The sequence below is a fragment of the Mesoplodon bidens genome (genome assembly GCF_964165515.1).
Source record: "Mesoplodon bidens genome assembly, chromosome: 9".
Classification (NCBI taxonomy): domain Eukaryota; kingdom Metazoa; phylum Chordata; class Mammalia; order Artiodactyla; family Ziphiidae; genus Mesoplodon; species Mesoplodon bidens.
In genome coordinates this window covers 48,881,150-48,903,787 of record NC_138166.1, presented here as the reverse complement: position 1 = coordinate 48,903,787, position 22,638 = coordinate 48,881,150, and the positions used below count along the sequence as shown (strand labels likewise).

The 22,638-nt window shown below is 39.6% G+C and overlaps 1 protein-coding gene across 1 annotated transcript in view; it reads left to right on the top strand.

The window, feature by feature from the left end:
• The first annotated feature begins 14,316 nt into the window (after positions 1–14,316).
• COL1A2 (collagen type I alpha 2 chain) overlaps positions 14,317–22,638 on the top strand; it is a 36,320-nt gene continuing 27,998 nt past the window's right edge. Inside the window, exons 1-6 of the mRNA XM_081244307.1 lie at positions 14,317–14,537; positions 17,067–17,077; positions 17,711–17,725; positions 18,372–18,407; positions 19,533–19,625; positions 20,960–21,013. Coding sequence (XP_081100433.1) covers positions 14,468–14,537; positions 17,067–17,077; positions 17,711–17,725; positions 18,372–18,407; positions 19,533–19,625; positions 20,960–21,013 — 279 coding nt within the window. The 5' untranslated portion in view covers positions 14,317–14,467. The remainder of the gene's footprint in view (positions 14,538–17,066; positions 17,078–17,710; positions 17,726–18,371; positions 18,408–19,532; positions 19,626–20,959; positions 21,014–22,638) is intronic.

Genomic DNA, 22,638 nt, shown 5'->3' with positions numbered 1-22,638 from the left:
AGGACTTACAGAGGGAAACTGAAATAAGCCAGCATTAATAAGGCTACCAGTAGTGATGTCACAGAAACTAGCAGCTGTTGCCTGCTAGTCAGCAGCAGATGGACATCCTGCACAATCTCAAAGATACTATGTGCAAATCTAAGTTCAAATTCACAACTCTGCCTTTCCCCCTACTTTCGCCATCTCTGTTAATGACATCATCATCCACTCAGTGTTCCAAAGGACACTTAGGAATCATTCACAACTCTTTTCTTAATCCTGACATTCTCACAACAAATTCTATGAATGTGTCCTTGAAATATGATTCTCCTCTTCTTTTTCCTGTCCAGCCTACCACCACCGTGTCATGTGATATAGCAGCTTTTTAACCGCCTGCTTCCAGTATCAGTTCCTTATGATGTATTCTTCTGTTGCCAGAATAATTGTTCTAAAACACACAAGTGCCCTACTGAAAATCCCTCAGTGATTCTCCATACCTTACAAGATATACCTTTGTCCTCCATGACACGGATACTGCCTACTTCTCTGCTTCTCCTGTGATTCTTTACTGCAAGCAGCCCACATGTTCTGGCCATGGGAAATTATATTCAGATATTTCAAACACAACATGCCTGAAAAAGAGTTTATAATTTTCACAAGCTCAGATCCACTCTTCTGTCTCAGAAATGTTACCACAACAAGGCAGAAACCTGGTAGGTATACCTGTTTTTGATTCTCACATCCCAAATCCACCTAATTCTCTTCTCGCCCGATGTTATCACCCCAGACCCCACTACCATTCATCTCTTATCTGGAAGAGTCTCTTAAAGGGTCATGTTCCAGTCTCCTCTCTCAAATCCATTCTCTAGACCACAGACAGAGTTATCCTCCTAAACAAAATCTGATCAGGGTTAGCATTAGAGTGAGAGTTAGGGTTAATGTTTGGACTAGGGTTTAACAATCTTCAGTGGATTCTCATTGCTGCTAAGACAAATTCCTTAAGATGCCTTTCAAGGCCCTCCCTGATTGTCCTCTGGATAACCTGGAATATCCCTCTATGAACTCAACCCCTACCTCACCCATCTCCCTTCCTTTGGCTATGTGGTACCCATTGTTTACGGACTGAATGTTTGTGTCCCCCCACCCCACAAAAAAAATTCAAACATTGAAACCCTAATCCCCAGTGTGATGGTATTTGGAGGCAAGACTTTGTGGTGGTAATTCGGTTTAGTTGAGGTCATGAGGGTGAGGCTTTCATGAGGGGATTAGTGTCCTTTTAAGAAGAGAAAGAGAGACCAGAGCTCTCTCTTTCTTTCTCTTCCATGTGAGGACACAGCAAAAAGGCAGCCATCTGTGAGCCAGAAGAGGGTTCTCATCAGGAACCAAATCTGCAGTCACCTTGACTTTGGACTTCCTAGCCTCCTGAACTGTAAGAAATAAATGTCTTTTTTTTAAGTCCCCAGTCATGGTATTTTGTTATGGCAGTCCAAGCTAACCAAGACACCATTCTAGCTCTGAGTCTGTCATTTCCTCAGAGTTCTTCCCTGTGTCCCATGGCCAGGTCAGGCCCCCTGCCATGTACTCCCATAGCACCCCACATATTTCCTGTCAGAGGATTCATTAGTTTATTATGCAGACATGCTTAATGCCTGTCTTTTCTGCTGGTCTATAAGATTATGAAGCTGGAACTCTCTCACCTTAGATTTTCAATGCGTCACAGTGCCTGAGACAGAGTAGGCATAAAATTAGTATTTAATAAATGAATGAATAACTCGATTGAACCATGGTGTTATATTTTATATATTCCTGTTTATTTCATGCAGTTCCAACCTAACAAACTCTAACCCATCAGAACTCATCATCTCCTCTTGGGGATTCACCTTAATATTCTCAGGCAAAGTTAGATACCTCATTTCTGTTTTCCCACAAAAAGATCTCTATCACATTTTTTTGTTTCTCTCTCACACATCCCCGCTAAATAATGAGCAACTTGAAGGCAATTTTCATCTTAAGCATCCTTCTCTTCTCAGTGCCTCTGATTCAATACATGTTTGCTGAATGAATGGACAAATGATTCCCTTGAGAAGGAGGTAGGTCAAGTAATATTTCTTCCAATGTTGAGGATGGAGCTATCCTAACTATTAAGTGATTCCAGTTCTTCATTACCATATTTGGAAGGTATTGTAAACATGTACAAAACAACATTCTATCTTTTAAAAGATGTGTAGAAAATAAGGGGGTAAATATGGTAATTTTACATAAGAAAACACCTTCAGTTACTTGTGACACCACTCTGCCAATTCCTTATTGGTCACTACAGTGCATCTTTTGGCCCACTCTTTACTTCCAAAAACAACTTAAGTAGTGGAGATTCCTTAATGTTCTTTGGGAAATTTGTCTAAAACATTAAAGGCCATTAGATTTTAAGTTGTGTCATGAGTTTCCACTATTCTTTCTCAATTATTTTTCTATTTGTAATCCTTCAATTTACCACTATCATTCTCTGACTTTACTTCCTACAAATATTTTGGAGATGAAGTCTACAGAAAGAAAAGATTCAAGTTCCGAGAACTGATGAACTGTACTATTTCAGACCTTTGCCACTGACTGGTCACAAGACACTGATGGAACCACTTTAGGTCTCTGGAATAACTCCATTACTCCTTACATGAAGTGCAGCAATTAGGACTATAAAAATAAAGCAAATGGTCTCTTCAATCCCTTCTTGCTCCCTGCTCCTGCCATGGGCTTTCATAGCCACTGAGGCTTTTTCTGGACAGTTTCTTCAGCTTGAAGAACATTTTGTATTTTCTGAGACAATTATAGATGGCTCACATTGATTTGCCATATTTTTTACTGGTCTATCTTTCTCATGACTGCAAGCTTCCTTTTAAAAAAATTATTGAGGTGAAATTCACATAACATAAAATTAACCATCTTAAAGTATAAAATAGTTAGTACATCCACAGTGTCATGCAATTGTAACTACTATATAGTTCCAGAACATTTTCATCATCATCAAAGGAAACCCCATACCCATTAAGAAGTCATTCTCCATTGCCACCACTAGTATGTTTTCTGTCTCTACAGATTACCTATTCTGGATATCTCAAATAAATGTGATCATATATTATACAACCTTTGATGTCTGGCTTCCTTCACTTAGCATAATATTTTTGATGTTCATCTGTGTTAAAGCATGTATCATTACTTCATTCTTTCTATGGCTGAACAAAATTCCATTGTATGGATACACCACATTTTGTTAATCCACTCATCTGTCGATGGACGTTTGGTCATTCCCACCTTTTGGCTATTGTGAACAGTCCTGCTATGAACATGTTAGCTTCTTAAAAACTGGCATTATTTACCTTGATACCCTTAGTGCCTGGGAAATTGGTTAATCAAAAGTCTGTTGAGTGTACTGATATAAGCTAATGTTTTAATGAGTATACAGAGACAAGCTCACACACACACGTACAAATTCTGCTTCTCCTCCTATCTTCCTCATCTCAAGTAATGATACCAACATCCACTTAGCAGCCCAAGGCAGAAACTTCTCCCCCACTTTCTATATTTAATTAATCACCAACTCCTAAGAATTCTAAGTCTTAAATATCTCTCAAATCTGCCCTCTTCTCTCTAACTATCTTCACTGCTTCAGCCTTAGGTTAGGCCCTCATCATTCTGGCACTATTACAATGCCTTCCTAAGTGACTGCCCAGCCTCCAGGCTCTTTCCTCACTGCTTGGTCATCCTACTAAAACATAAATCAGATGGTATCAGTCTCCTGCTTAAAACCCTCCATGGAGCAGTTCTCCATGGACTATACATTAAAAGAAGACTCCTTAAGATAGCACAAGATGCCCTTCCTAATTCCTCTTTACTTTATTGATAGCCTTATTACTTTCCCACTGCTCTTTAACTATACCCTAACTTCTAACTCTGAATATGTATTTTCCCTCCCCAAACATTTTCCCTCTTCTTTCATGCCTCCATTCACTCAACAAATGTTAAATGAGTACCAACTCTGCCTCAAACTATGCTAGGTTCTGTTGACACAGGGGTGAATAAGACAGGCTAGGTTCCAGGTCTCATGGGACCTATCTTATAGAGTAGAGGCAATGTTGACATTTGAGGTGGATGACCACATGTTACGGAATCTGTCCTGTGTACTGTAGGATATTTAGCAGCGTCCCTGGCCTCTATCCACTAGACACCAGTAGCACACAACACACCTTGTTGATAATAATTATAACATTATTTTTGAGTACAAATTATGATAAATGTCACCTGCCTCTACACATGTGGTACCATCTCCCTAGAAAGGGTTTTCTTTTCTTTTCTGCCTGATGAATTTCCTCCAAGAGTCAATTTCAACATTCCCTTTCCCTGCTCAACCTTCCCAAGTAGAATCAGTTACTTCTTGCTCTTTGATCCTCCTTATGGACTCCCTTAAACCTTGTTAATACACTGTACACTGAATAAGTGCAAAATATCTTTGTTCTAATGAGATAATGCCTTATTTTCTCCAGTTAGGTAAAGTAATCTCTCCCCATTAGTGAACTGCCCCTACTTCAAATTTTAGTAAACAAGGGATTTCAGTATATGCAGATTTAGTTTTGTGTACTTTTTTAAGTTCCAGTATATAAGAATTATGAGTCACTCCTGTTGGGGATAATTAGAAAAAGAAGAAATTGGGTGTTGGGAATAAAAAAGTAAAGCAGATGGCATGGCAGTAACAGAGGTTTTTGCCTTGAGGCTTTAGGAAATAAGGGAATCTGAGGAGACATAAACCAGGACCTTAAAATGGTACTCCTGCAGCTGCAAGGAAGGAGGAAAGTGATATTTGTGTGAGAGGGGCCTGATGGCATGTGCTTTAGAGAAATCTCTGGGACTGAGGATGCAGGAGTCAACAATTTGAATCACGATATCTGAAAGGCACTGCACATTTGGATAGAGAAAGAGATACAGGGGGAAAAATCCTTTTACATGCATATTATCTTCAGCAAAGCAAAGCAAATTTATGGGCATTTCATTGAAATGGCAGGGGAGAAAGACCCTGAGAAATTTCTACTGAGCAAGATATGGTAAATGGAAAGCAATTGTACCATAACCATTATTAGTAATTTAAGACGTGAAAAATGTCACTGATACTCTCTTCATTTAGCATGCTGTCTTGATGCTCTAGAGATGATACAAAGATTTATAAGGGCCTGCCTTTAACCCCTCTATAACTTTATTTTCTCCCTAAAATCTTAACTACCTCAAACTGAAATATCTCTGTCCCCTAACAACTGGGGAGGACCTACTGCATTTGTGATGTCTCCTGAGGCTGTAATCTATATCTTATCCCTCTATCCCTGCATCTGCACCTGGCACAATTGGAACTCCATCACTGATTGTTGAGGATGCAATCCAAAATAAGATGTGGCTAGAGGAACTGGTAAAACCCATCCTCGTCTTGCAGATGGAGATTCTGAAAGAAAAGTGAAGATTGGAAGCAGGTGCAACAGCAATGGAATCAGCTGCAGGCAATAGCTGGAAGTCAGAAGCAGGGAAAGCACAGAGATAACTAGTAGTATGTGCTGGGCCAAGCCAGGAGTGCCATCAGTGAGGTCCTGCAAGAAGGAATGCAGGTGTCCCAACAGGTGCTGGAATACAGATCCCTGAGGAAGCAGATACAGGCAGGTAGGTCTGCAACAGTAGCAGACATGAATGTGGAGACATGGTGCTGAAGTCTAGGGGCAGGATTCCAGTCTCCAGGGTGTCAGAAAGGGTTGGGTTTCCAAGATCGTATCTCAGGTCCAGTTTCCAACATTGTATCTTGCATAGACATTAGGTTTGTTGAGTGAATGAATGCATGAATGAGTGAATAGAGTGAATAAAGCCAATTAGAGAGGAAACAAGCACATTATCAAAAGAAGAACTCAGGTGTAAGAAGACAAGATAAAGACATATGCTGTGGGCTTCCCTGGTGGCACAGTGGTTGAGAGTCCGCCTGCCAATGCAGGGGACACGAGTTCGTGCCCCGGTCCAGGACGATCCCACATGCCGCAGAGCGGCTGGGCCCGTGAGCCATGGCCGCTGAGCCTGCGCGTCCGGAGCCTGTGCTCTGCAACGGGAGAGGCCACAACAGTGAGAGGCCCGCGTACCGCCAAAAAAAAATAAAAATAAAAAAGACATATGTTGTAAGAATGGGCTTAACATGTAGACTGGGTTTCAGATATATGAAGCCCAGATAAAAGAAGAGTGCCACAGAGTCAAATCCAATGAATGGTAGTTAGAAAATGCTAGAACTGGAGCTTCTTCAATTCATCATGTACAAGGACAGGGCCTATTTCCAGAGTCTAGGCAGGACTGGGTTTGCAGTTGTGCCTAAGTGGCTACAGTTGTAACATAAGGAGCCTGTCAGAAAACCCAGTAGGGACTCACAGGCAAAAACAATGACTTCCGTGATTGTTTTAGACCAGCATATTGCACTTTCTGAAGTTCTGAACAGGAAGATCTATCCTCTTACTCTCTTGGGTGCTTCAGAAGGAAAATCCATTTTTTAAGGCTGTGGAGTGCCATATTAATTCAAGTATCAAAATGTGATATGGGAACTACAGGAAATAGGAGCATATATGTCTGTGATGTCAATATAGAAATAAAATGTTTCAAAACATCACCCGGACTTTTGGGAGCATTTTCTAGAATGAGTAATGGATTTGCAGTAAACCATGAATCTTTCCTGCCTCACCTGAACTATTTAATTACCCAGGGAATTACACCCCAGGTCCACAGAGCGAATTCCAAGCTACTGAAACAGGGAGAAGTTAATTGTTCCAGAGGGGAACTGATGCTACAAACCAGACTTCATTAGCACGAAGTTCTAAGCATTAGGCCAATCACACTCAGCTTTCTTGAAGAGTTAAGGTATATCCTTCAACACACATTTTTCCACTGTAAATATTATGTTACCCTAATAGCTTTAAATAAAGTCTGGATCAGCAAAAAACAAAAAACAAAAACAAAAAAACTGTGAGTAAAGAACAATTAATAGCCTTTCAGAATGTTCAGCTACCCATCCTCTTGAACCAAGGAGAATCAAGAAAAGACATATTAAGTCAACAGATGTATTAGAGAGCAAAAATGGATGTGGAGAAGGCTCTCTGGAGTGAAGGAGAATAAAGGAATTAACATTTTCTTAACTGGACTTTCCCACTTTTCTATCCCGTTATGCTCACAGCTATTCTCCATGATACTAGATTTAGATCTATCTAATTCAAGTTTAACTTAACAGTCACAATCCTCAACACTAAATCACCTGGAGGGTTATTAAAACACAGATTGCTGCTAACCCACAGCCAGAGCTTCTGATTTAGTAGGTCTGAGATGGGGCATGCAATTTTTCTCTCTAACAAGTTCTAAGGTGAGGCTAGTATTATTGGTCCAGGGACTACACTTTGAGAACTACTGATCTGGAGAATACCTTTAACTTTGTTGAGCCTCAATTTATCCTCTGTAAAATCATAACTAATCTTCAGATTGTGGTAAAGGTTAAATATTGCAAAATATTCCAGACAAATGCTAGATATGATTTTAGTTTAAAGAAAAGAGCAGGAGAGTGGGAATCAGGTGACCCCTGGTTACGGGTCTACCATAAGCTACCAGTCACATAACCTCTCTAGGCATGTCTTCTCATTTATAAAATGTATTATTTCATGCAACTAAAACTTATTGAATACCTGATGTGTAACTGACATCTGCCAGACATTAGAAATATGGTAGGAAAACAAATCCTGATTCCACACACTATAATTACGATTATGATTTGGATGATATCTAAATTATCTTCCAACTCTAAAACTATGTGGCTTTATCATTAATAAAATTAACTTTTTCCTATTCTTCAATCACTTCGTCCTTCATAAATTTGACTTAATAAAATAAAATCTTTATGAGATATCAAGGAACAATTAGGTGTTATTATCAGGTGAGCTGGTTAAAATATATTCACGTATTATTCAAGTAAATTTCATATGTTGATTGCCACTCTTACCTATTAACAAAAATAATTTTTTAAGGGTGTGGGTTAAATGGTAAACCATCAGTGAAGGAAACAACCAGAATTTACATTTAGTTCCATATTCTCCAGTTATGTCATGCAAATCAGTCTTCATTTGTTGAGTAAATATTTGTTGAGCAGCTCTTATTCAGCAGGCACTGTACTAGGATCTAGAGTTGGAAGTGTGAATAAAATAGGCATTGTCTCTGTCATTAAAGACCTCACATTTAAATGAAGCCAGTCAATGAACAACTAGCTCCTTTAATTAATTAATCAGTTATCATGGTGATAGATACTACATATTAGAAGTACAAGGCATTTGAAAATGTACAATAGGCAACAGATCCATGCCCAAGAATGGGCTTGACCCATTCTAGCATATCTGGGAAGCCTCAGACAAGTTACTTCATCTCTCTAAGCCTCAGTTTTTTTACTCGTAAACTTGGGAATAATAAAACATACCCCACCAAGATTTAGATAATGATTTTTGGAGGTTTGAGATAATTTATGTAAAATTCCTAGCACAGTACTTAACACACTATATAATAGGTAGTTATGATGTCATTAACTAACTGGAAGATTATCTATGCAAGTAGCGAATTCTAAAGGTCAAAATCAAATTTAAACTCTAAAGAGTTTGTCAGTAATACCATTAACTTAATTTGCTAGTTATTTTTAAAAGACGAAATATAAATTATATAAATTCTAAATATGGTATCATATATAATTAAATCTTTATAATTCTTTTTCTATATGTAATATATCTCAATTCAACTTAATGGGTGAATCAATCAATTACCAACACCCGGAATCTTCAGCTTCAACTGAAGCAGAAGTCTCCTTATTTCTTTCAGCCACTTGAAAAGAATTGAAAAATATAAGTCTGGAAACCAAGCCAACCAAAGTCCTAAGAACCCAGAGTGGACTTTTGGAATGCATTAGCATTCTGGTGCTCCTCAATTTAAGGATGGATTTGGAACAAGCTGAAGAAATGTAATCAGCATCTTCTCAAAGAAAAAGGTGGACTTAAAAGCAGAAATTTGTGTGCCCTAATATATCCCTCTGAATTACAGGGCTTGGAATAGTCAGTAACAAGCTATCACAAAACACCTATATCCATACAATCTGTACACTCTAGAATACTCAGAGTTGTGCTTAAGTAAAGAAGTGGTTGTCTATTTCATATTTCTAGACATGAAAAATGGGGCACTGAATCCCAGAGGAATCTCCCAGATTAACTGGGATTCAAGAACCATGAAATAAATTGACTCTGTCTACACATTTTTTTTTTTTTTTTTTTTTTTTTTGCGGTATGTGGGGCTCTCACTGTTGTGGCCTCTCCCGTTGCGGAGCACAGGCTCCGGACGCGCAGGCTCAGCGGCCATGGCTCACGGGCCTAGCCGCTCCGCGGCATGTGGGATCTTCCCAGACCGGAGCACGAACCCGTGTCCCCTGCATCGGCAGGCGGACTCTCAACCACTGCGCCACCAGGGAAGCCCTGTCTACACATTTTAAAGGGATCTCCTGAAAAAAAAATTGATCATTCACTACCAAGTTTAAAAAAAATATCTGCAAGCACTTAAGTGCTCCTTGCTTCAGTAATAAAAAGCAAATGAGGAGAAATATAATGTAGGAAACCTGAAGAAGGAGAAGAACATTTCAATGGAAGGCTTTAAAATGGGGTTTGTATGAAGATTAAACATCTGCTTTGGATGGTCTCATTCTAACACACACAATTCTCTTCCATATTAATCCTAACATCACCCTTAAACTATATCCCAGCTCTCTCCCGACTCCTATTATACTCCTGATGTAACTTAAATTCTACTCTAGATGTATTTATTTCCTCACTCTTCCACTTTCTCTCAGTAGGATTTCATTCCATTGAAACCACCCTCACCAAGGTCACCAGTGATCTCCAATTTGCCAATTTATGTCACCTTTTTAGCCTTACTTGACCTCTCTTGCTTTCCTCCCCCAAACAACCTATTTCCTTGCCTTCTGTGATGGAAACACCATGGTTTTCCTCCATCCCACGTGGCTGTTGCTTCTCAGTCACCTTTATGGATTTTCCTCTTCTACTGTCCACTGCTTACATGCCGGAGCTCTTCTGGCTTTTGTCCTAGGTTTTATTATTGTCAACTTCTTCCATTTACATGTACAACGTGGGGGATTTCATCCACTCCCATGACATCAGTAATCTGCTGACTCCCTTATTGATAAATCTAGGCCCAGTACACGTTTTGGACTTTAGGCCTAAATAATCTAATCATCTATAAGACCTATCCACTTGGATGGTCCACAATCACCTAAAACTGAACATGCCCAGATTTGACTTCTTTATCCTCCCCTCCCTCACCTCAAGTCTTCCCCTCCTCAAATGTTTCCCTGCTTGATGGACGATACATCCAGGCAGCCAGTTGCTCAGCCAAGAAACCTCCTGATGCTCCCTGAGTCCTTCTCCCTCACTCCCCACAACCAAACGTCTGTCTTTTTCTTCTACTCCCAAAATATTTACAAAGTCTGCCAACTTCTCTCCAACTCGACCAGCACTACCCTAGGCCACCATCGTTTTCCTTCCGAATTACTACCACCTCCTAACCGGTTTCTTTGTCTCCACTGTGTTCTCCTTCTAATCATTTCCCTACACTGCAGCCACAGTCATCTGTTTTAAAAGCACTCTCTCATTACACAAGTTTTCTGCTTAAAATCATCCAAACACTCCCCAGAACATAGTCAAGAAAACACAAACACCAGAATATAGCTGAAAGGGTGCTTTTTGATCTGGTTCCTGCTAAATCCACCAATCTCATCTCCAGCTCCTTCCTCTGCTCTCCCCACTTCCCTCCACAAACCCACCATGCTGAAATGCTTCCATTCCTCAGAACTTCCAAGTTTTCTAATGACTCTGTGCCTGGATCTCTCCCTCATCTCTTCTAATCCTATTCATATTTAAGGCTTGAGCTTCTTGCATCCTCCAGGAAGCCCTCTTTGATTCCACCCACCTAAATCTAGATTAGGTGTCCATCTAATCGTCCCCCAAACACATAAGCACCCTGTGCTCCCCCATCGCAGTACTCCCTACACTCTTAATCTCCAACAGACTATATGGCCCCCGAGGGCAATAACCATGTTATATACCCACCAATTAGCACAATGCCTGGTACAACACTAAATAGTACTTGAGTGAGTATTCATCTGGTCTTATTTAAATAATCAGCGAGAACCGAATGACCCAAAAGATGTGATGTAGGGCAGGAATCTCCATGTCTTCCAAACAAATATCACAGACAGAAGTCAGCCTTCAAACCTTCTCAGCTACCACCTTAATTATCAACTAATACCTTCTTAGCAAAAAACCAACTCAACTAGAACTAGAATAAGATAGTGTAGTACTCGTGCTTTCCACAGACTGGATCCTCAAAAATGTTTGAAAGGAGATGTCAGTTTGATGTTTGATCAAAGAAAAGAAAGGAATAAACGCATAGGCAGCATAGTCTTATCAGGCTGCCCTGCATTTTTTTAAGCAGTGGGACTCTCGACCCTCCTCTTGCCAGACTTTACGGTGTGGCCCAGTTTGTAATCTGTGGGTTATAGGGAGCTAAAGTGATCATCTTTTTTTCCAGCAGAGAATGATTTAGGAATAGGAACCCAGGTGTTAACTGTGTAACAGCAAAACGTAGAGGTCTTTGATCTCTACCTCCCTTCTTCCTTCTCGCCACTCCTCCACTCTCGGCCTCTACCCCACTTTACTCCCTTACTTTTCTTTCCTCTTACTCAGTCTCCAATTGCCCCCCACCCAGTCACCTAGCCTTCCCCTAAACTCACATACATCATCACAGCCATTGCCAGGACACTCAGTTTAGGCTCTGAGCCAGTCCTCTTCCCAGCCCCACCCCTATCCACTCACAAAGCTTCTTGCTTTGTTTGGAGGCACAAAGTATTTAACAGAGACCTAAATGTAAGCATTAAAGAACTCCTCCAATAACACAAACAATTAACTCTCCTCCCCAATAAGTGACGAGTAAGAGAAAGAGAAGGGCAAAATAATGTGTAAAAACTGCTGGAATGAAAATTTGTCTCCCGCTTAAAAAAGAAAAACTCCCCTTCCGTTTTTTCCATTTTCATTGTTTCCTCTAGATCCAGGGCCTCCCACCAAACACTCACGACTGCCTGCTTCAAACCCTGCCACATCAGCAGGGAGGGAGCCCGGCAGCGTTTGGTATTTGCATCAGTTTCCAGGAATGCTTTTCCAGTTACCAGTTTACTCTGCAGAGATATGTTTCCTTTAGTTTATAAATGTGTGCTTAAATTTCTCGAATTCTCAAAACCTTGCTGAGCATTTTGCTATGCTAAAAGGGAAATTATAATCACATTTCCAAAAAATGTACTACAATTTCAAAAAGTCTTCTCAAGTTATCTCCCAAGTCAGTGCTCTTAATTAGAATAAAAGGTTTGTTTTTTTTAATATAGTTTTTGGTTGTTCTCTTTTATTTCCATTAACTTTGTTGTTTGTTTGTTTATAAGCTAAGAGGAAGCAACCAGTTTAAGAATATTCAATCCCTTTGGTTTATAGCAGCTGCTGATAGAGTTAGGCAGAAATTCTTCTTAAAGTACGGGGTTGGGGGGAAGGAGGAGCAGAGAGATGGGGAAAAGAAAGGAAAAAAGATTAGCAAGGAACTACAGCCCACTCATTTCTGTTTGGTGGAGACAGAATTGACCTAAAGATGCCCCTTTTGCACTGACTTCTGGGAGAGAATGGCTGCCTCATTGGGGGTGCTGAGCAAGCAGAGGCCTTTCCTCTGGACCTGGAATGCCATCTCAGAAGGGTTGGGGAAAAGGCCATCCACTGAAGCTGACTGCACTCGGTATTCTAGATTCTCAAGAGTTCTGGCCTCTCATTTCCAAGGCCTCAGGGTCCTCTCCTCTCCCTGGTGGGGAGCAGAGTGGGAAGTGTCCTCAAGGGGAGAAGGAGCTCTCTCCCTAACGTGGGTGGTGGGGAGAGAACTAACACCCACGTTGGTGGGAGCTCCGCTTGAGGTGTTACCAGAGAAAACAGCCTGTATCCCAAACTCAAATTAGAAGTCCCTCTAGATGGCCTAGGCGTTTTCTCCAAGGTGTGGAGATTAGCTGGGAGGTGCTTGGGCCTTTCCCGTAAGTGTGGGGTCGGTGAATGAATGGGCAGAGAGGACAAAAGGGATGGCGGGCGGCGCCTCACTGGGGGCTTATCTGAGTCTAGGCTCAGGCTGTAGCTGGTAAATCCAGACAAGGAGTCTGTGGAGAAGAGGAGGGGGAGACTGGAAACCCGAAGGGGAGGGGGTGGACTTTTCCACCGCAACCTCAGAAAGAGACTGCGAAGTAAGAAAGGAGTCCGTGTTGGTCAGCTGCAGACACTTCGCAGGGCCAGATAATCCCCAAAGCCTCGGTTTAGAATCAGCCTCAACAGAGGGAAGCGAGGAGGTCGCATGATTTCTCCCGTGGCTCGGTCTAGTCTGGTGTGCGCAAAGCACATCCCCCCTGGTGCTGGATGCCACGCTGACCCTAGCCCGCTTCCCTCCCCACCCTCCCAACGGTGGGCGTCCTCGGACTCCAAGTAAACCCTCCACCGACTGAACCCCCCTCTCACCCTTTCCCGGAGCCAGAAGAGAGAGAGCGCGTTACTGCTGAAAAAGTGGGCGCACAGACGCCCCAGAGAGGGAGAAAAGCTGGGCGGGGGTGGGGGCGGGGTGGAGGGGCCGGAGGGAGGGCGGCCTCGGGCTGCGCCACGCAGTCGGATCCTGCTCCCTGGTCCCCTGCCCCCTCCGCGCCCGCCGGCCCTCCGCCCTGCCTGTGGCCCGCGGGGCACCAGGTAGGCAGAGCTGGACAGCTCCTGCTTTGATCTCTGGGCTCCGGTCCCTTCTACAGCTGCCCGGCTGCCCGGAGATCTGCGAACTCTGCCCACGTCGGTGTCAGCAGAGCTCTCCGACGTGTACAGAAGTGTTTCCAAACTTGGGAAGGGCGGGGGAGGGCCGGGGGAGATGGGGAGGGCGGAGGTATGCAGACAGCGAGTCAGAGTTTCCCCTTGAAAGCCTCAAAAGTGTCCACGTCCTCAAAAAGGATGGAACCAATTTAAGAAGCCAGGCCCGTAGCCACGTCCCTCCCCCCTCCGCTCCCTCCTCTGCGCCCCCGCAGTCTCCTCCCAGCTGCGGCTGCCCGGGCCCCCAGCCCCAGCCCTCCCATTGGTGGAAGCGCTTTTGGAAGCGCCCTCGGGCCAGAGAAACTTTGGCCGTATAAATAGGGCAGATCCGGGCTTTATTATTTTAGCACCAAGGCGGCAGGAGGTTTCGGCGAAGTTGGAGGTACTCGCCACGACTGTATGCCTGTGCCCGCCAGGTGATACCTCCGCCGGTGACCCAGGGGCTCTGCGACACAAGGAGTCTGCATGTCTAGGTGGTAGACATGCTCAGCTTTGTGGATACGCGGACTCTGTTGCTGCTTGCAGTAACTTCGTGCCTAGCAACATGCCAATGTAAGTGCCTTCAGCTTGTTTCGGGCAGTCTGGGAAAGAGGTTAGATGGGTGGGCACCTGGTCTGAAAGGGAAAACCTAACAAAGTTCTAGGTACAGCTTGGAGGGAAGGCTCTCTGGCATGTGGAGAAACGCTGGCATTTATGAGAAACATGGAAAATACTTTAGAAATGAAAGCAAAAAAGGCTCCTTGACTCCCGCCAAAAGTTAGGGAACTTTTCTCTCAACTCAGAGTGAACCTGTTTACTTGATCTGGGTCCTCCAGTTAGTGAAGCTCAAAGGGAGCAGAAATCCTTTTCCTTCAGGATGAGATATTAACTGACACGATGAAGGAAGGCAAAGGCCTCCGCCTAAAAGGCCCCCAAACTGCACTGATGCCCACCTTGTGAAACTTGAGGCCTGGTTTAGAAAGCCCTTAATTTAGTAATAAAAAAACTCACCCCCTAAAGGCTTTTCTCTTCTGGGTGTTTTAAGACCGGTCTGGATGATGATGATGATGATGATGATGGTGGTGGCCATTAGGCGCCCTCTGGAGGGAGGACAATGAGAGCACAGGGGTCCAGGGCTTAAGGTTTATGGAATCCCCATTTAAAGACTCCACAGGTTTATACAGAGAATGATCTGCATTTCTCATTGAAGCCAATCCCAATAGCTAGTCAGTGTATCCTGGGAAGAAAAATGGATACATTCTGAAAAGTAAAATTAGCTTCTCATTTCATTACCTGGTCATGGAAATGGTAACATTATTTAGCTAAAATCTGCCCTGCCTTTTGTTGAGCCAGAGTTATCTCTTTAATATGTTCCCAAAGACAGGCATTCTGAACATAGCAAGTTGGGAAATATCAACACTGATCTGAGATTCAGGAGACCCGGTTTTTCCCATGCCAATAATTTATCATGTGACCTTGGGCAAGTCAAACTGAGCCGTTTCTAAAATGCAGGATAGAAATGGGATGGACTCCAAGGCGGCTTTCCAGCTGTAGGTTTTATGACCAGATTTCCATGTCAAGATAGAATGAAGAAAATCAGTCTGGTGTTGCCTTGAAAATGGCTGACTAATTACCAAAGATGCTGATTTGATGGGGATAACAGGGGGATCTGGCCACACCCAACACTCTAAAAGTTTGCTCCACCCACATGCCACGGTGTCTACCACTGCATCATTACTGATGCATTTGTGTGTGTATGTGTGTTTTCTCCTTTCATCCACTTTTAGTATACACACTGTGAATGCTAAGGAATAGTTGCATTGAACAAATTCACATTACCAACTTCATTTCTTTTTATGAGATCTGAGGGTGGCAGGGGGAAAGAGTTGTCTCCTAGAGAAAAGATGAGAACAGACCTAGGGAAGTTTGAAGGTACAAAGGGCAATTCACCTTCTGATCAACATCCAACTACAGTCTGAATAAAAGTTACCAAACACACATTCTTCAAAGTGGCTCAGTCTGAATAATTAAAAGGCAAATTTCCAAAATCATGAGAACTTCCGTTAATCAAGTCCAGGCATAATTATTCTTCCTACTGATGAACACAATGAAGTAAACATATCATTTTCCTAATTTAAAAGTAATTCTCATAAATTGCCCTTAAATGTCAGTGCTGGATGTGGTCCACCCTCCTGAACTGTGACTGTTGCAGCAGCTGTTCCCACTCCAAATGACACACTTCTTGGCCACCTAATTAAAGCAATTTTTAGGGGTGATTCATTTTGTTGCCAGCTTGGCCTTATATCCTGTGTTAACCTATAATTTTTATACCGTAGGAGAGGAATTCAGTCTTCAAGGGCTTATAGCAATTATGGCAAAGGGGAGGATATTCCTTTAGTGTATTTTTCCCATTATTTTTCTAGATCTTTAATCCACAGTTTTTCCATTTATACAGAGCAATTCTTCCTTGGGGACAAAAGTGATACACATTGGTAAAATGACCTTACCTAACTTAAGTGAACCTATTTAAAGCAAAATTTCAGATGTCCGAATGAATCCATTTTCATGGTGACTTATTTGCAAATTAGACCTTTTGGAAAAGGACATTAAGAATGATACAAACTCTGTAACGTTAATGTTTTAGAAAAAAACTTTAGGTAACATACTTTTCTAAATTTCCCCCTTAAAAAATTTTTAAGTATCAAAAATTGTCTAAACTAATACAAATTATTTCCTCATCAATATACTGGTTTTGCTCATATTCAGTGATTCACCTGTGCAATATAGCATCTTAATTACTAAACATTAGAAGTATCCTTTAGACACATTAATATTTCACAGCATTTATAAAGTAGTAAATAATTAACAATTTAATTCAAAATATATTTACATATTAATATTGAAAACAAATCATCCTGCTGATCCCTGCCATAATTTTGACGTGCATAATTAAGTCATTAGAATATTCTTAATAAAAAATACAATTTGTCCTTTAATTAGGTAAGTCAATTTTATAGACTAATATACCCATTTGTTAGTCACTGCTAGTGATCAATGAAATAATACTAATAATTATTTCTTTCTTTCCCCTTTCCTCTATAGCTTTACAAGAGGTGAGTAAAATTATTTTTAGAATTTGTTATTTTAGACTTTGATTGCCTTGGCCACAGTAATGTCTTCTCTGGGGAAGGAAAAGGAGGCTGTATTGATATTGACCAACTCGAATTTCCAAAATAATCATTGGGAGTTATGGTAGTCAAACCTTTCTGGCTGCCTTAGAAAGTACCCACCCCAATTTCTGAAATGGGCGGGGCTACTGAATAAGTCCACCCTAAAATGAACACCCATAAGAAAAGAGAGTAAATTATCCAGTGGAAGTTTGGGTTTTAGCATCAGCTGCTACAAACTAGAAGACTTCACAAAGCTAGAGAATTTTATCACTCCCTTGGAATCATTTGCAAGATTATTATGAACAAATTCTTAGTTCATGAATTGGATTTGAGGCATAATTACAGATAAGTATATATCTGGGTTCTATAAGTATTTTATTTTATTCATCGGTAAAATTTAAAATTGTGCTTTGAAATATTAAGATAATAGTAATGCATAATATATACAATCTGTAGGTATGTTTGTATACTACATGGAAATGGGAGCCATTTTAAAGTTTATATATTTATATATTTTATATATATATTTATATATATAATCTTCCTCATAATAATCCTTTACTTATTCTTTTCTAGGCAACTGCAAGAAAGGTAAGAATCCAATACTTCTCCATAGTACCTGAAATGATCAGCGATAACTTACAATTTAACTAAATTTATGGTACACCTCAGAAGGAAAATACTTTGTCAAGATTTTGCCCACATGAATATGCATTAGCTAAACCATAAAATAAAATAGCTTTGATGTGTAAGATAACAAAGCTTTATTATCTTCCAGAGTCATCTCTAATTATACTTATATTATACAACTGGTGATTTACATACTAAAGGAAAAGAAAAGACTTGTTTTTGTTCTGGAGATGGAATGAGTATTATGTTAATTATAGGTGATAAACAAAAGTTTATTTTAAAGGGCTTTGACTATATAAATATGCTGTTATCGATGTTACAAGATGATAATTTTATCCACAGAAATCATCTTTCTAAAAATAGTGGTCATAATATTGGCCTAATGCTGGAGACTATAGCCTCCAATCTCCCAGTTTAAAAAAACTACATGTAATTATAATAAAAACAAAATACTTTTGTCTATTGTATTGTGCCATTTTTATAGCCACTATCTAATAACATTATGGTTAGATCAGCCTTACCGACTAATTATTATCAAGAATGTTTTGCTCATTCACTGGAAATTGCCTAGGCATTTATCATTGTGCTGTTTCTACCTTCCTCGTAGGGCCCAACTGGAGATAGAGGACCACGTGGAGAAAGGGTGTGTAATTTTTGAACTACTAAAGGGCTTTGGCCCATATTTTAATAACTACATATTAGAAACTACAGGAGACTGACAATTTATAAGGATATTATGTATCCAAATAATTGCCTACCTTTTAAGCAAATAATGCCTTACAGAAAGTGAATAAGCATTATTATATATAATCAATATTCTTTTTAGGTCAAGATTATCCTTTAAGAAAGTAGAACTATTACAGACAGCCATATTCTTTGCATGGTCTATCTTTCTTTGTTTTTAGTTGACCTGTCCAACACATACATAATGGAAATATATCTACCTACCACCACATGGCCCTTCTCTTTTTAACATGTTTTGTTTGCTTTTCAAGTAAGATCTCTTATCTAGGCTGGGAATAATAGTTAAACAGCAGCCAACAACATGTTTCTGTCTAAATTAATAAATGTACAAGTTAGGCTTGCATTTTATTCATCGTATTCTTAGATCTCCTTGCTATGCTTATGTGGCATGTATAACCACATGGTTTCATTATATGACACTTTCATCAATATATAAATACCTATACCTTGTATCCATCAAGAAGTGCAGACTTAAATGTATTCCACTCAAGCAATCTATTAGAGGTAGGGTTATGTCAGTAAATTACTTTAACAACATCAATAGTGTTAATGGTAGGAAATCTGCAGGATATTCTACCCTGTGATAAAATAACTATTAATTATCATATCAATTAATCTGCTTTTCACACATAATATACCAAAACAATTGAGTAAGTTCATCAGTCAGAAACTGACAATCAATATACACAGTACATCACTGTGCACTGTTAACCATATGAATTTATAGCTATAAATGGTAGCTATAATTTTTATCTTCATTTGAATACTGGAGCTCCATTATGAATTAATGGCTGACATAGTCCTCTTCCAAGAGGAACTATCCTGTCTTGTGTCTTCTTCAGACACCAGCTACTAAACCTCCTTCTAAAATAGACCCATGTCAATAGTGGCAATTATGGCATCTTAAATTTCCACACCACTTGTACATTCTGACCAACTGATCTTACCACATGTATTCTGAGGTCTCCTTTAGGTTTCTGCAGAGTCTGTCTAACCCTGACTTAATTCACTTTTTACATAACAGGGTCCGCCAGGCCCACCAGGCAGAGACGGTGATGATGGTATCCCAGGCCCTCCTGGTCCACCTGGTCCTCCTGGTCCCCCTGGTCTTGGTGGGGTAAGGTGTCTTAAGTATTGTTAACTTTTAGCTAACTTCAGTTTCTTACATCTGTATTGGAAGAAGATTCATTGTGGAATTTATTTTTAGTAGTTTTAAGGGAGAGTCTGCTATTTGGATATTAGTATAGTATTTTATTTCATTTCTTTGGTTTCTTCATTCAAGATTCTGCTTTGCCCGATCTCTTTGTGAGCCCTTGTCAATTACAGGACATGTCTTTGTGTTCGCTGAAGGTAGCTGCAGCCCTCGTGACCATTATTTAATTTGGGAATTTAATATCTTTTATCAGTAGGACACAAATAAGAGGTGTTGCATTATTAAAAAGTTTGATTAGATTGAATTATAAATGAAATCCCTGATCTTAAGCAATTTCACAAACATCCTACTCTTTTTATTCTCCTTGGCTTGAAGTCTACTGAACCAACATTCAAAGCAGTTTTTGGTTTAATTTGCTTGAAACTAATTTGAGAAAAGTACATTTCTCTTTCATTAATATCTTCTTTTAGCTTTATGCTTTAACAATGGTATGAGTGCCAAATGGCCTCACTGCAGGAAGGAAAACATATTTGCTTAATTGGTTAGCACTATGAATCAGAAGCCTGATTCTAATACCCAACTGTACGCCAGTAAAATAAGACCTTTCTCCCCCAAAGATCTTATTATGATTGCTTATCTACTGAGGGCATTAAAAAGCACCTTTCTTAATAGGTCTACCACTGTAAGAGAGATCTTTAACAGTAAAGCTATTACTGTGAACTATTTTTTAAAAGTTTAATCTTCCAAGGGGCATTTTAATTTAATTTTCCTCTAAACTTTAAAACTCTTTATATCCTTTTTGAAACTACAGCAAGAAAAAGGTCCCTTAGTCATTTTGTGTAGTCATGGAGGAGCAGGGCAACAGGTAGAAATATAAAGTTGTTCTCTTGGTTTCTGCTTAATTTATCAGGGGCCCTCACTGACTTTTAAAGTTTAGAAAGCTGTCTTCCTCAGTGTAGAGGTAGGGGGTGGGGATTTGAGTGAGAGGGTTAACAGGGCAGGAAAAGTTTCATAAATAAGGTAGGGAAGCTCTCTATTTCAAACTAGGTGTGGACTAAATTTTAAACTTGTATCTCTCCTGAATTTTTAGGAATTTAGCTCAATATGGAAGTCTAAACTAATAATTATGTCAGAAATACTGCTTCCTTTTAAACAACAACAGAAAAATCTTTAGAAGTAGAATGAGAAAATGAAATACATGGCCAATAGTTTTATATATATATATATATATATATATATATATATATATATATATATATATAATTTTATTTTATTTATTTATTTTTTTCCCCATCTAGAACTTTGCTGCTCAGTATGATGGAAAAGGAGTTGGAGGTGGCCCTGGACCAATGGTATGCTTATCTCTTTTTATATAGCCAAAAAATTACTGAATAGAGAATCTACTTTATGTTAAATTTCACATTGCCATTTATTTAGCTACCTAGTTTAATACTCAATACTCAGATCAGATAAAAGCAGCAGCTCTCTTTGTATTCAAATCTATAAAAATCTAAGCCTAAGTTAGGGGGTTTGAGTTTTTCTACAAACATGCCTCCTTAGGATAGATCAGATATTTATATCCAAGAAATAATCTCTGGACATAGTAATCATAATTTAGGTACACCAGCTTAATTCAGAAAAGTAATCACTCTGATTAATTTTTTATGCCCTTTAACATTGCCTAGAATTTGAAGCAACCCACAGAGACGCAGAACTATTAAGTTCTATGAACTTGCTGGAAAGGATCAGCAAGTTCTAGTGTAACCCGTTCATTTTCTAGGTAGAGAGTTTAAGTCCTTCCCCAAGGTCATATATGCGGTTAATGACAGAATGCCAGGCAAGATGTCTGATATTCAACATCATGGCTCATGTATCCAGTACTTGAATAAAACATTACTTTATTTAACAAGTATTTACCAAGTTGGTCTTCGATAAGACCCAAACTATATTATGCATTTGGGATATAGCAGTGAATATGACAGATTCCCACCCTCCCTCAAGGAATTAACAACATAGGAAATGTTTCTTTTTCTCCATCTTGATAAAAAATTCTTTTTTAAAGTCTAATTATAAATCAGTATAGGAGGGAATATGACTATGATGATGATGGTCTATCTTTAACATGTAAACCTTCTAACAAGCATTAGTGAGATGTGTTAGGGGGAAAAAAACTGATACGAGCATGCAAAATATATACTAGTATGTAAAAAATAGAGGCGAAAATTGCTGGAAATAAAAATGTTAAGTTGATTAAACACTGCAGTTTAGTACATACCCACACATAATCTAGTGATTTTTAATTAATTGTTTTCAAACAAAGGTATTTATCTGCCCAAGTTAAGATAGTCTTTAAAATATAAATTTTACCTGGACAATGCATTCAGTGCTCTGTCTTCAAAAGATATTCTGCTGGAGCTAATGGTCCACAATAAGCTAATACACTGTAAGGGCAAGACAATATTTTCTGTAAATTAAAACTCTCACTTGAGAAGTAATATGCCGTTAATTGATGATTTCCAATTTCCTGATTTTGCATGGTAATTTAAAACATTCATATCTGAAATGAAGAAGTAGACATTTTCTTTTGGCTTTGTTTATATTGGATATTTGAAATCAGCCATTTCAGCTAATGCTGGACATTAGTCAGTTTTAAAGCAGTACCTATATTTCAAGAAGAAGCTAAAAAGAAAAAAAAGTAAAGCATTAATTTAAAAAAAAAAGCCTACATAAGCCTGGAAAATTAATATGGATTTCAGATTCCCCTGACTTTGGAACATCTCTCTGGGGGCATAAAGCAGAGTGTTTTACTTTTAAATATCAGTGAAATATAATTTAAGCTTGCACAGTCACACACATTCACAGACATATGTAATCAACAGATATGTTTCACAAATAGGAGAGATAGGCAGCAATAAAGCATTAAAATAAATTTCCATGTTGGAAAATCAATAACTATAAAACCCCACAGGGTTCTTCT